The 13,049-nt window shown below is 49.0% G+C and overlaps 1 protein-coding gene across 1 annotated transcript in view; it reads left to right on the forward strand.

Moving 5' to 3' along the window:
- Positions 1-604: 604 nt before the first annotated feature.
- The window catches only part of LOXHD1 (lipoxygenase homology domains 1), a 185,238-nt gene continuing 172,793 nt past the window's right edge, over positions 605-13,049 (forward strand). Inside the window, exons 1-2 of the mRNA XM_032245238.1 lie at positions 605-1,010; positions 8,087-8,201. Coding sequence (XP_032101129.1) covers positions 881-1,010; positions 8,087-8,201 — 245 coding nt within the window. The 5' untranslated portion in view covers positions 605-880. The remainder of the gene's footprint in view (positions 1,011-8,086; positions 8,202-13,049) is intronic.

Consider the following 13,049-nt stretch of genomic DNA (forward strand, 5'->3'; position numbering starts at 1 on the left):
GGGGCCCAGGCATCAGCATTCAACACCTCCGGGGGATTCGGGGTGCAGCCAGGGCTGCGTGCCCTAGGGTAGGAGCTTGCTGATTCTCTCCCGTGAGTCCAGGTGAGCTGATGGAATTAGTGAGTTCACCTGGGAGGGCATTGGCTTGGATGATGGTTACACTTTGGTGCATATAAAGCTCACCTGGCAGGGGCCCGGGGAGCGTTGTCTGAGTGCTTGTGAGAGCACCAACCCAGCAGCCACTACCAGAAGCCCACAATCTTGAGGAGATGGAAGCAGAGAGAGAAGGAGAAGGATCCAGTGAGAACTCCGCATGCTCTGTAAGGCGATCAGAGGTCATGAATAATGGAGAGAAACGGGGCCTCTGAGTCCTGGGAGCCTGGCTGACTCAGGAGGCTCCTGTGTGGCCGGCGAGGCTGGGCAGGTCTCCTTGGTGAGAAGCTTTACCTGTCCCTCGGGTGGCCTGGAGGGATCCCAGGTGGCCCCCTGGCTGTGCGGCCAGGTGGGAAGTGGACGCCAAGGGCTGGTGTCACCTGATTCTCCACAGGGAGGAGAGGGGGCCAGTGGGGAGGGGAGGGAGGAAGGAGGCCAGCTGCCCTGAGTGCCATGAATAAGTGATGAGGCCCAAGGAGAAGCAGGCACAGAGGAGGAGGTGGCTCACCAGAGGGTGGTGGGAGGCAGGTACAGGGACAGGCGGTTCAGAGATAAGGCACTGCGGTTCAGCTCAGGGGCCAGGGAAGGCAGAAGCAACAGCACCTTGGGCCCGGGGGTGCCAAGAAAAGGGGGGCACTCTGGCCCATCCAGGCCAGAGCTCAGGGAGGAGGGTCTCAGGTTCCAGCAGGTGTGACCCTTCGAGCGTTGGGAGAAGGCAGCCCACAGCATGATGCCCCAGAAGAAAAAGCGGAGGAAGAAGGACATCGACTTCCTGGCCCTGTACGAAGCGGAGCTGCTGAACTACACCTCAGAGGACGACGAGGAGGAGCTAGAACATGAGTACTACAAGGCCAAAGGTGCGGGGTCCCAGCCTAGGGGTGTGGGCAGCTGGCTGCGGTGGGTGAGGGTCTGTCCCTGGCTGGGGGGGAGTCATTCTAGGATTTCAGAGCAAGCCCTTTCTCACTGATTATCCCATGCGTCTGTCCCACATCCCCTCAGAGTAAGAAGGCAGGCCTCATTCAGGGATAGCAGGGTCCCTGTTGTACAGACAGGTGGAGCAACTCGCCTTTAGCCCCCGATTCTTAGTGGCACAGAATAGTCTAGAGCTGCAGCACCCCATGGTCCCGTGTTCTCCAGCTCCTGAACATCCCCAGAGCCATGTTCCAATGGCCCCTGAGAATGTGGTCTGCAGCAGGCAGAGTGCCCTGAACTGCTGGACTCATGAAGGGATGTCTTGGAGAGGAAGCCTGACCCCTCATCCTGTGCCCTCTGTGGATGATGGAGAAGGGTAGCCTGGGCTTTGCAAGGAGATGCCTGTCACATACACAGAGGGCGGCCTCTGCTCTGCACCCCAGGGCCTGGTCCTTTTAGTGTCATCTTTCCCTGGGCCACACAAGACCTACTTGAAATTGCTCTAACTCCTTGCCAGGTAAACCAAAGAAGAGGTGAACTATGACCCCAGAGCAGGTTCTGGCCTGCAGAGTTTAAGTTGTTTTCATCCTTTACAGTGTTTTGAAATCATTTTGTCCGTGGATGCCCATAGGCTGTGGATGTCCAGTTTACCGCAGTCTCCACCACTCCCTGTTATCTCACGCTGGGTCTGCTTTCCACATCAGTGCTGCCTGCCTGGTTTCTGAAGGCATTTAAATTCTCAGTGCTGACTCCAAAGTGGCTCACTGGTCCCCATAAGCACCATAGTCGTCCATCCATCCATTCATTCATTCATTCAAGAAGTATTTATTGAATATGTGCTCTGTGCTGGCCCATGGGCTTGCTTGTCCTCCCCTTCCTCGCTCCCCCTGTCCTCACTGGGAAAGCCCAGCTCAGACCCCATCTCTTCCATGAAGCCCTCCTTGATTCCAGTCCACCATGAGTTCCCTGATTAGATCCTATTCATAATTGTTCCATTGTTTCCTGCAAGGCTGGTGTGTCCGGCTTGCAGCCACATCCACCCTAAACTCTGAGGGCAGGGCCTTGCTGTGCTTGTCTCTGGTCCTCATCACTCAGCCCCTGCACAGACCCGGGCTCGGAGAAGGTAATCTCAGAGATCAGGAAGGCCGTGGCCCCTTACCGGGTACAGTATCTTGGGCACCTCTAGGGGTAGAAGTGGGGGCTGTAAAAGAAGGTGGGCCCAGGGCAAAGGAAGCATCGGCCACCTTCTCCCAGCACAGGTGCCTTAAGCTCTGACCCTTGGGCTGGGCGGCGAGACATCAAGGCAGCATCCCCACCATGTGTGCTAGTGATTGGCTTCCCAGGTGATTCTCCTCAGCCACCACGACTGCTGTTGAGATCATTCTAGATCATAGCCAGCATACTGTTGACTTTAGTTCATGGGCTCTGCGTGCCTCAGTGTGGCAGTCATGATCCTTCTCCTTTTAATCCTTCCAAAGTCCTTTTACTGTCATTCTCACATTCGATCCTCAAGATCCCTGAGCACAGCCAAGGCAGGCAGATTAGCCTCGCTTCACAAGGAATCTGAAGCTGGGTTAAGTAACTTGCCCAAGATCACACAGCTAGTAAATAGCAGAGTTAGGATTTGAATCCAGCCAGTCTGGCTGGTCCTTGCTCTTGTACTGCCCAATTTTGACTGTGATACAAATGGCTGGAGAAGAACAAGTGGAGGTGGGCGCCGTGCTGACCTTTCTGAGGGAACCACGGGTTGTCCTGTCTGCTGCAGGGCACTGGCTATACGTGTGGATGATGCTAACAGTGGTCACATACTGAGCTCCAGCTGTGCTGTCATCACCCTCTCAGTGCTAGAACAACGGGTTCCCCACTTCCTTTGCACTCTGGGCTCTGGTGTTACATGGAGAGTCTTGATGAGTGTGATGGGGAGGCAGAAGGAGGGAAGAAAAGCCTGGGTGTTCCTTCTCTCTTCCTTAGGGTACCGTCTGGCTACCCTGGGGTTCCCCAAAAACCAGAGGGAGGAGAGCAGCTCCCTCAATGCTTTGAGGGCAGGCTGAACCTAGCACATTGCTCTGTCTCCTAAGACAGGGCCCACGATGGGAAGAGCAACTGATTCCAGAACTGGAGAATAGAAGGGGCCTCAGGCCACCCAGAATAGGCTTCCAGCTCTAGAGACATCTCCTTTCCTGCATCCTAGACAGGAGTCCCCCAGCACTTGCTGGGATACAATTTTCGAAGGCCGCCTCCTTGGGGATGCTGTCAATGAAAATGATAGGAATGATTTCCCTGTTAGTCCATTCCTGCTGCTGTACCAGAATACCCCACACTGGATGATTTATAAAGAACAGATTTTTTTTTTTTTCCTCACAGTTCTGGAGGCTGAAATGTCCAAGATCAAGGTGCCAGTATCTGGTGAGAACTTTCTTGCTGTTTCCCCACATGGCAATAGGCAGAAGGACAAGAGTACCAAATCCCCCTGTCAAGCCCCTGTATAAGGGCACCTAATCCCTTTCACAAGGGGGAAGCCCTCATGACCTAATCACCTCTTAAAGACCCCACACCTTAATACTATCACAATAGCAACACTGGAATTTTGGAGGGGACACATTCAAACTATAGCAACGGTGATGATGATGATGAGAATAACCACTTAGGAAATGCCTGTCTTTTCATGCAACTGTGGAAGAATGTCTATAAGATAAATTCCAAGAAGTGTAAATTCTAGGTCAATAAGCTTAAGTGTTGAAAACTATTTTATTTAATCTTTATCACAGTCTTCAAGGAAGAATTTATTCTTACTTCAGTGATGAGGAAACTGAAGCTTAGTAAAACATTCCGTTGAAGTCACATAGCCAATAATGGTAGAAGTGGGCTTTAAATCCTGGTCAGTTTTGTTCCATATTCATTCATTCATTGATTCATTCATTCCTATGATCATTCATCCAGGTAATTTACTCGAGTACCTCCCTTGTGCTGGCCTGTGTGCTAAGAGCAACACTCCATTGTGATTAACAATTCTTTGTGCTGACTAGGAGACTTTATTAGTGGGGGTCTTCCCATCTGAAGTCCAACGGAATTCTGTGTCCTCTACAAGGTATCTGTCTTCCACAAGATAGTTCTTCAGTTATTTGAATTGAATTTTTCTTTAAAATTAAAAAAATTGAGGAATAATGTATATACAGTATAAAACTTCATAAGTACAGTAATAAGGTACAGTAATGCATTTTTACATTTGCACACCAGATGAATGGTGCAACCACCATTCAGATCAGAATATGAAACATTCCCAGCCCCCAGAACCTTCCTTCATACCCCTTCCCAGAGGCAACAAGTATCCCGGTTCTGTCATCATAGATTAGTTTTTTTCCTGTTACTGAACTTTTAAATGGACTCATACAGTGTACACATTTGTGTGGATCTAGCTTTTCTTTCAGCGTTACCCTCACTTATCCATGTGTGACACATTATATAACTTTTGTATTGCCAATTACTATTTGCGTTTGATACATACACCACCATCTACTTAGCCCTTCCATTGTCGATGAACGTTTGGGTTATTTCTGGGTTTTTGTTTTGTTGCTATTATGAGTAAAGCTACTACTAATCTTGTACACATATTCTGATGAACACATGTACTGGTTTCTTTTAGATTTATAATTGGAAGTAGAATTGCTGGGTCACAAGTGAGCATATGTTTAGTTACCAGGGCTTGGATCAATTTACATGTATGAGAGTGACAACAGCTCCACATTCTTGCCCATACTTGGTATTGTCAGTCTTCTTCTCTTTAGCCATTCTAGTGGGTACATGGCAGTGTCTCACTGTAGTTTTAATTTGCTTTTCCCTGATAAATAGGTTGAGAACTTTTCCATACATCTATTGGCTGCGTGGCTACCCTCTTTTGTGGCATGCCTGTTTTAGTCTTTTGTCCATTTTTCAACTTTATTGAGGTATAAGTTACTTATAATAAAATGCACCTGTTTTAAATGTTCTGTTTGATGAATGCTGCATTCTTGTATCCATTAGGAAATCAATATATGGACCGTTTAAATTGGCCCTCAAGGGTTCCCTGTGTTCGTTTCCAGTCACTTCCCCTTACTTCTGACCCCAGGCAACCACTTTTCTGCTTCCTGCTACAATAGATTAGATTTGTCTCTTCTAGAGCTTCGTATAAATGACATTATAAAGTATGTTGTGTTTTGTGTCCGACTTCTGCATAGTACACTGCACTTGAGAGTCATCTGTTTTATTGCTGAGTAGTATTCCGTTGTGCAGATATACCACCCAGTTTATTTATCTGTGTCCCTGTTGATAGCCATTTAGGGTGTCTCCAGTTTGGGCCTATTAGGAATAAAGCTGTTATGAACATCGTGTGCGGGTCTTTGTGGGGACATGCTTTCATTTCTTTTTGGTAAAGACTTAAACGTGGAATTTCTGGGTATTAAGTGTACACTTACCTTACAAACTTGTTGCCCATTGAAAAAGTTGTGTGGTCTCCTCTTTTTCTTATTGCTTTATGTGAATTTGTGGTATCTTCTGGCTCTGAGTGCTTTATTGGATATATGCATTCCAAATATCTTCTCCTAGTCTGTGGCTTGCCTTTCATTTTCTCAGTGGTCTCAATTTTGATGAAGTTCAGTTTGTCAGTTTTTTAAAAAATGGTTTGTGCCCTGTGTAAGAAGTAGCGGTGTATGCCAGAATCAACTATTGATGTAGTTTTTCATGCCTCTCCCATGCCTCAGACTCTCCTTTTCTCCAAACCAAGCATGCTCCAGTGTCTACGTCTTCTCTCATGTGATGTGGCTCTAGAATTTCCACCAGACTGGCCATACTTTTCCTGTGGGCATTTGGTTTGGAAATGCCTTTGTGTGCAATCTGTGTGGGCCACACATCGGTTCCCAGGTCTGTGCTCAGAGGAGTCAGGAGTGGGCTCCAGGGGTTGGTCATGCTCCCTGTAGTATAAACTATGAAGAATTAAGGCTTTGGTTATTATAAGAGACAGGAATTGTGCAAATATACTGCTGCTTTTCTCCCCCTAATGGTGCCTCTATGGGGACCTTAATCAGAACCAAGAACATCAAAAGGTCCACTCCCACCAAGCACTCCTGCTCCTGGTGCATCACAGGCCTGTAAGGGCCACATAAGAAAAGAGAGATCTCCTGAAGGGCTTCTGGAATCTCAGTGCATCGTGTGCATGTTAGTTGGGCTATATCTTATCTGCCAAAAGAACAAACTCTTAGCTCTCAGAGTTGAAATGGGCTTTTCTATATGAACAATAGTTTTAAAACCAGGCTACCATTTGTTGAGTTTCTTCTATGTGCCAGAGCGTTTACATATATCACCTCCAATCCCAAGAATGCCCTGCAAACCAAAGATCATCCAGGTGTTTCAGAGACCCAGGCACATTCCAGGGTCACTTTGCTCAAAGTGGAGGAGCCAGTGGCTGCATCTAGATCTCTGTGGCACTGAAGTCCAGAACTTTCTACCACCCCACACTGGCTCTGGGCATGCTGAAGTATGAATGGTATCTGTGAAGTACCTGCCAAGGTGCCCAGCCCACAACAGCACACTTTAAGTTATTTATATTTCTCACTGCTCTCCCATCCCCCCTCACACTTTGCCACTTGTGCCCTGTGTGGAATGGGCTCTGAATTGATAGGTTTGAATCATGAATGTCTACTTTCAAAATATCTCCTAATCAACTGGGCATCTTTGGGCAGCTCAGATATACTCAGCATGTGGTTGGGGATCTGCTTTGAAAAGACTGGAAGTAGAAATAACAATAGGTTTGCCTTAATAATCAGGTACAATTATATAGGTAAGGCCCTTAGCTCAGGGTATATAATAAGCAACCAATCAATGTTGTTTATTACAATTATTAAGTACTGGTATTAATACAATCCAGTGATGTGGCGGACATTGATTGTATGCCCCAAATACTTAAAACAGCCTCCTCACATTTTGCTGACTCTCCACATTGTAAATTCCATCTTCTCAACATGGAATTATTTTCTCAGCCTCCCTTGGTGCAGACATGTACCTTAGCTTTCCAGAACTGGCTGTTCCGGTGCAAGACTTTGATTCAGAAGTACGTATCATAACGGGATGAGCTGAGGACAAGGAATTATTTTGGAGACATGAGTAGCAGAAGGGCAGGGAGGTGATGGTGGGCTGTTTCCTGCTCTTGGCAGAGGTGATGTGGCTCTCGGGTGGCTGGTGGCAGCAACCTTCCCTAGGCTAGTTCTGTGCTGTGATTCCAGGAGTTGTTTCTGGAAATGGACATAAGGCACGTGTCTCCAGCCTTTCCAAAATGTCTGCAAGCCTTCTAATATCCTGACTGCATCCTGCTGGCTTCACCTGGCTGGAATACATTCTGCTGTCTCAAAGAATCCAGATGCATTTTTGCCTTTCCTCTCCGGGAAGTGGCCAGGGCTCGAATTGTACCGATGCCCTGACTAAGAAAAGTGTTGATAGTAAACAGAACAAGCTTCAAGGGGTTGATGAGAGAGAAATCAGAGTCCCTGCCAAAGAAGGACCCCCTGCAAAGCTCTGCACACCCAGCCCTGGGGTGGCTCATTCTATAAATGTCAGTGCCCAGAAGGTCACGGGAGGTGAGGGCTGGCCACAGCCACCTTATGTAGAGGACAGAGAAGAAGCGGAGAGCTGGGCACAGGCTCTGAAGAAGGCCATGTCTAGGAGGGCATCGGTGTTTCGTACTGAAAAGATGACAGAATGGGCATCTGGAGGCTTTGGACTGGGTTCTGGTGTTGACACCATACAGAACCTGCCCCTTTGCTCTCAGCCTCCTCGTCTGCAAAATGAGTGCCTGGTTTAAGTGAAGTTTTGGTTTTGCAGCAGGACGTGTTGTGGGTCTCACCCTGGCTCAGACGCCTGCAGGGTGTAGCAGAGATTCCTAGAATCCTGGGCCTCCCCAGCAAGGCCGGCCAGAGCTCTGGCTTCCCCAGGCCCACACAGGATTCTGGGTTTTTTCAGAGCCTGCAACCTGTCTCCTCCTCTCCTCCTCCAGTGTACGAAGTGGTCACAGCCACGGGGGATGTTCGCGGCGCAGGGACGGATGCCAATGTCTTCATCACGCTTTTTGGAGAGAATGGGCTTTCTCCCAAGCTCCAGCTCACCAGCAAGTGAGTACCCACTCAGCCTTGGTGGGATCCTGGACCATTAGTCTGGTTGATTAGTTCTGGAACTCAAGGGTGGCCTGCTTCTGTGGGGGAAAGGCACATCTGACCACAGGTGTATTAAGTGGTATGAAGCCTCTGCTAATGACAGACCACGTATCAGCCGGGCATCTCCCGGTCACCTCCTGTGCACCGCCCTCAGCTCCTTTCTTGATTTCTGTGAACAGTAATGCCTCCTATGGATCTCAGAATTCCCAAGAATCTACATTAGCTGTCCCTTGATGTCAGAGAATGAACATTTGGGATCAAGAATCCTGGGTCTATGTCCAGCTCTTCCACTGAGTTCCATGTGACTTTGGCCCAGTCTCTCTGCACCCAGGGCCTTGGTTTCCTCATATATCATCACACAGATGTTGGAAGACCATGCCTGTGAGGGAGCTGTGAGCATAAATATTCTGGAGTTCCCACCAGGGACCAGCGTCGTGTTAAACCTGCTTGCCAGCTAACACACACCCAGCTAGCCACAGGGATCGCTTGTGTGTGTGTATGCCTTGCGTGCGCTGTCTTGTAACTAGTAAGAGTTGGGACCATTGTCTCCTTCAGATCCTTTCCCCACTGCACGCATGCATACATCAACATATTCACAAAACCTGAGAACATGTTAGCAGATGAATGGAATTTCAGAGACATTTAGGGCCTCAGGAGTGGTCTATTCAGCTGGCTTTCAAACTGTGCTGAACGGAACAGAATCGATCAGCTGGTTCTAGGCCCACGAAACATTTGCAAACTGCTGATCTATTCTAACCTGCTCACAAGGAAACCAAAGCCTAGAGAGGAGCTGTGAGTAGCCTAGGGTCATGGAGCTTTCTACTGGTGAAGTTGGTCCTTAAATCCCACATCCTTTTTTTTTTTTTTTTTTTTTTTTTTAAGACGGAGTCTTGCTCTGTCACCTGGGCTGGAGTGCAATGGCACTATCTCAACTGACTGCAACCTCCACCTCCCATGTTCAAGTGATTCTCCTGCTTCAGCCTCTGGAGTAGCTGGGACTACAGGCATGTGCCACCATAACCAGCTAATTTTTTGTATTTTTAGTAGAGATGGGCTTTCACTATGTTGGCAAGGCTGGTCTTGAACTCCTGGCTTTAAGTGATCTGCCTGCTTCAGCCTCCCAAAGTGCTGGGATTACAGGAATGACCCACTGTGCCTGGTCTTCAAACCACATATTCTTGATGTAGATGTTTCCCTTGACCACATGACCCTATGGTCCAGGGGGTATGAGGGAGATGCTCCTTAAGACTTCCTGGGGCTCCAGATTGTGACCCCAGGATTAATGGCCTGGCACTTTCAGGGCTGGTAGAGGAAGCTGTAGAGGCCAGGAGATCCAAGCACCCTGTACCTTGCAGGCTGGCCAGTCCCCACGTGACATGGGCTATGGCGACCACGCTGCTGCATTGAGGCAGGTGTAACGTCCCATTTTATCCATTTCCACAGAACAGGGTACCTGCCTTCTTGTGTCACTTACACTGTGGCTTGACTCGCTTGTGAAGTCTTTCCATCTGATGATGTGGACACGGTAAAGAGAATACATGAAACCTCCATCTTCTTTGCCATGTGTTCCCAGAGCACAATGCTGTAGGGAGAAGCTGCAAACACTAGGGAGTTGCCCGGTTGGTTTCTGAAGTTCCCAGCTTTTCTTTCTAAAACAAAATGAATCCTTTTTCCTTCTATGATGGTCCTCACTGCCTTCCCTCCTTTCACACATTCAGTCTCCTCAGATTTCTTCCCCTTTTTCCTTTGTCAAAACGTCTTCTCAGGAAGGGCCCCTGAGCCACCCTTTATAATGTGGCATGGATTTTCACTGAGTCTCCATTCCCAGGAGTTTGGGTTCCAACCTTCCCTCTCATGGTGTCTGAAGGGGTCTAGGGCATGAATGAGCTGGTAGGGCTGGGACCTCCTGGCTTTGCTGAGATCCCGTGGGGAAGCCAGCTTCCCCTGGCCAGCCCTGAGGATGGGAATCAACCCTCCTTAATTACCCCAGGGGTTGGCCCCAGAGACCAATGGCAGTTTCTTCCTATATCTACGCCATGCTCCAGTTCGGGCAGTAGGAATATAGGTCTGGCCAGGCCCCCAATCAGCTGGTCAGGAATGCTCTAGAGCATAGTGGGTGGTCTCAGCAATGGGGACACAGTTCGGAGTCCCAGCTGTGGGACTGGAGAGGCTGGAGAGGGGCTTTGAGGAGAAATGGAGGGAGCTGGAGGATGGGCCAGGGGAAGGTCTGCTCTGCCCTGCCAGCAGCTCTCCTAGTTCTGTGTGTATAGTCGGAGCTTGGCAAAGGCCAGTGGTATCAGCGTGGGTAAGTGAGACTTTAAAGGGACAAACACTTAATCTGGGACTCAAGTGGTGAAAATAACTCATATGAGAGAGAGAGGGAGAAAGAGTATCCTTTAAGGGAACTGATTGCCCAAGTCTGGAGCCAGGAATGAGCCCTGTGGGCTGATGGTGGGCAGAGGAGGCCTGTGGCTGGAAATGTGGGGCCATGTTGATGGGCAGGGAGGAGGAAAGTCAGAAAGGTCCGGAAGGCTAGGCTGAGGAAGGCCTTGCTGGATAGCTAACTGGTGAAGGTTCAACTTACCTGCCGTGTCGACAGAGATCATCTGAGCCTAGTGAACAGGACGAGTGGGGAAGGAGGAGGCTAGAGTCTGGCTGTGACAAGAACTGAGAAAAGGCCTTCAAAGAGCATTGACGACATGGTCCTTGCTACCTAAGACCTTTCCGTTCAAGATGGAAACTGCAGGTCTGGGAGGACCAGTGCTTTCTGAGGAATTCCAGGCTGCCCATGCAACCCAGAACAGATCATGCAACCCAGAACAGATGTCAGTTGAGGTCCCCTTGCTCTGTGAGATTTAGATGCAGTTAACTCAGGCTATCGGCTGCCCCGCCCTGCCCTGGGATCTGGCTGATACCCCCTGGTCCCACAGCCTCCTCGCACCTCACCCTCTGCTGCTCTCCTCTCCACACTGTGCTACCCAAACCCAAACCTACAGGGCAGCTAGAACCAACTGCCTTTTCCTTGCACACCCATAATGCACACACGTACATTTTTGGTGTGTAACATACTTCACTGCTGGCTCCTGGCACCAGAGAGAGTTCACACTGCAGCAATGCAAACAACTTCCAAAGGAATATTAGAGCCTCGGTCTCACAACTCAGCCATCCTCTTTCTTAGAGTTTCTCCTGACCTGTCTTCCGTGGCCTCTGGCCATGTCTCATCCCATCTCTCTGTCCTGCTTCTCCCACATTCTCTCTCTTCTTTCTCACCCCTCAATTCTTGTCCTTCTTGTGCCTTTCCTTCTGTCCCCTAGGACTTCACTTTCACTCCCAAATGCTGTATTAGGACTTTTTTTTTCCAGTACAAAATAATTCCAAGAGGAACTTCAGTGCCAGTGCTGATTAATTTTTGCCCTGGTGGTCGGGGGTCTACATTCCTTGGCACTCATTGGCCTTAGATTCCCCCGTGAGTGAACCTCTACCCCGACCCCACCCCAGTTAAGCACCCACAGTAGTGGCTGCCAGAGGAAGGCCCCATCTTCTGGGTTTTCTTGCACTCTCCTCCATTAACCAGGGCCACCTCCAGCCCTAAGTTGTGTGTTCGGAATATGGCAAAAGGATGGGATCTCATGTATCTTCCGGAACATGGTTATTCGGTTGAGAATTCACCGTCTGAGCGTGTCAGAGAATGCCTGGCATTTTAGCCTGATGACTCTGCCTGGTTGATGGCTAAAATGCCCCATGCAGCCTGTAAAGGATCTCTGTGTGGGGGTCCCTGCTGAATGGCAGGGGCTGTGCACTGCCTTAGCATTTATCTGAGAATCGACGAGCGGCCTTGGTGAGGCTCCAGCCTTCCCCAAGGAAACATGAAGTTGTCTGTATTTCTAAGATTTCCTTTGACCAGAAACCCTCTCTCCTTTGCTATTTCTTTCCTACCCCTAGTTTTCTAAAACCCACAAACATTTGCATCCTGACTCAGCAGAAGTGAGGATTTCAGAAACTGATCCTGAGTGTGTTGGGCTTGGGGGCTTTTTTGGGATGATCCCAGCCCCTTCCTGAGTGAAGGGAATCAGAAGAGCCGTGTCTGCCACTCTTTCCTCCTCCTCTTGTGATGTGGAAGGCCTTCCCCTTGTCTTCCATGAAGAGATTGCTGTCCATCTCATAAGCAGTGTGGAACCCAGAAAGATTACAGCGTGGTCCTGAGACAGTGAGGAGAACTCCCGCTGCTTTTGCTCTGTCCATCCTGGTGGATCTTTTCCCTGTGTTCCTCCTTCCACATATGCTCCTCCCCAACCCCACAGTAAGTGACGATAAAGCACCACGTCATGGTGGATTATTTCACAAATGCTCCGGAACGTAGGTATTCACCTTCAGCCTGGTCGTTGGGAGGTAACGGAGGTAACTCACATTCTTTTTTTTTCTTTTTTAGAGACAGGGTACCACTCTGTCATCCAGTCTGGAGTGCAGTGGCATGATCCTGGCTTACTCACTGCAACCTCAAATTCCTGGGCCCAAGTGATTCTCCAGCCTCAGCCTCCTGAGTACTTGAGACTACAGGCCCAGCCAATTTTAAAATATTTTGTGGAAATATCTCTCACTGTATTTCCCAGGCCGGTATTCAACTCTTGGCCTCAAGTCATCCTCCTGCCTTGGCCTCTTAAGTAACTGTAATTATAGGCATAAGCCATTGCACCCAGCCATGTTCTTAAATGATACCTTCATGGATGCAGGGCCTTTCTGAAGCTTTCCTTTACTGAATGCAACTGTTGGAGCTGCTTTTCTGGAACTTTCTTCAGAGGCACCCCA

The sequence above is a fragment of the Sapajus apella genome, unplaced genomic scaffold (genome assembly GCF_009761245.1).
Source record: "Sapajus apella isolate SASKATOON/1434 unplaced genomic scaffold, GSC_monkey_1.0 scaffold57, whole genome shotgun sequence".
Taxonomy (NCBI): domain Eukaryota; kingdom Metazoa; phylum Chordata; class Mammalia; order Primates; family Cebidae; genus Sapajus; species Sapajus apella.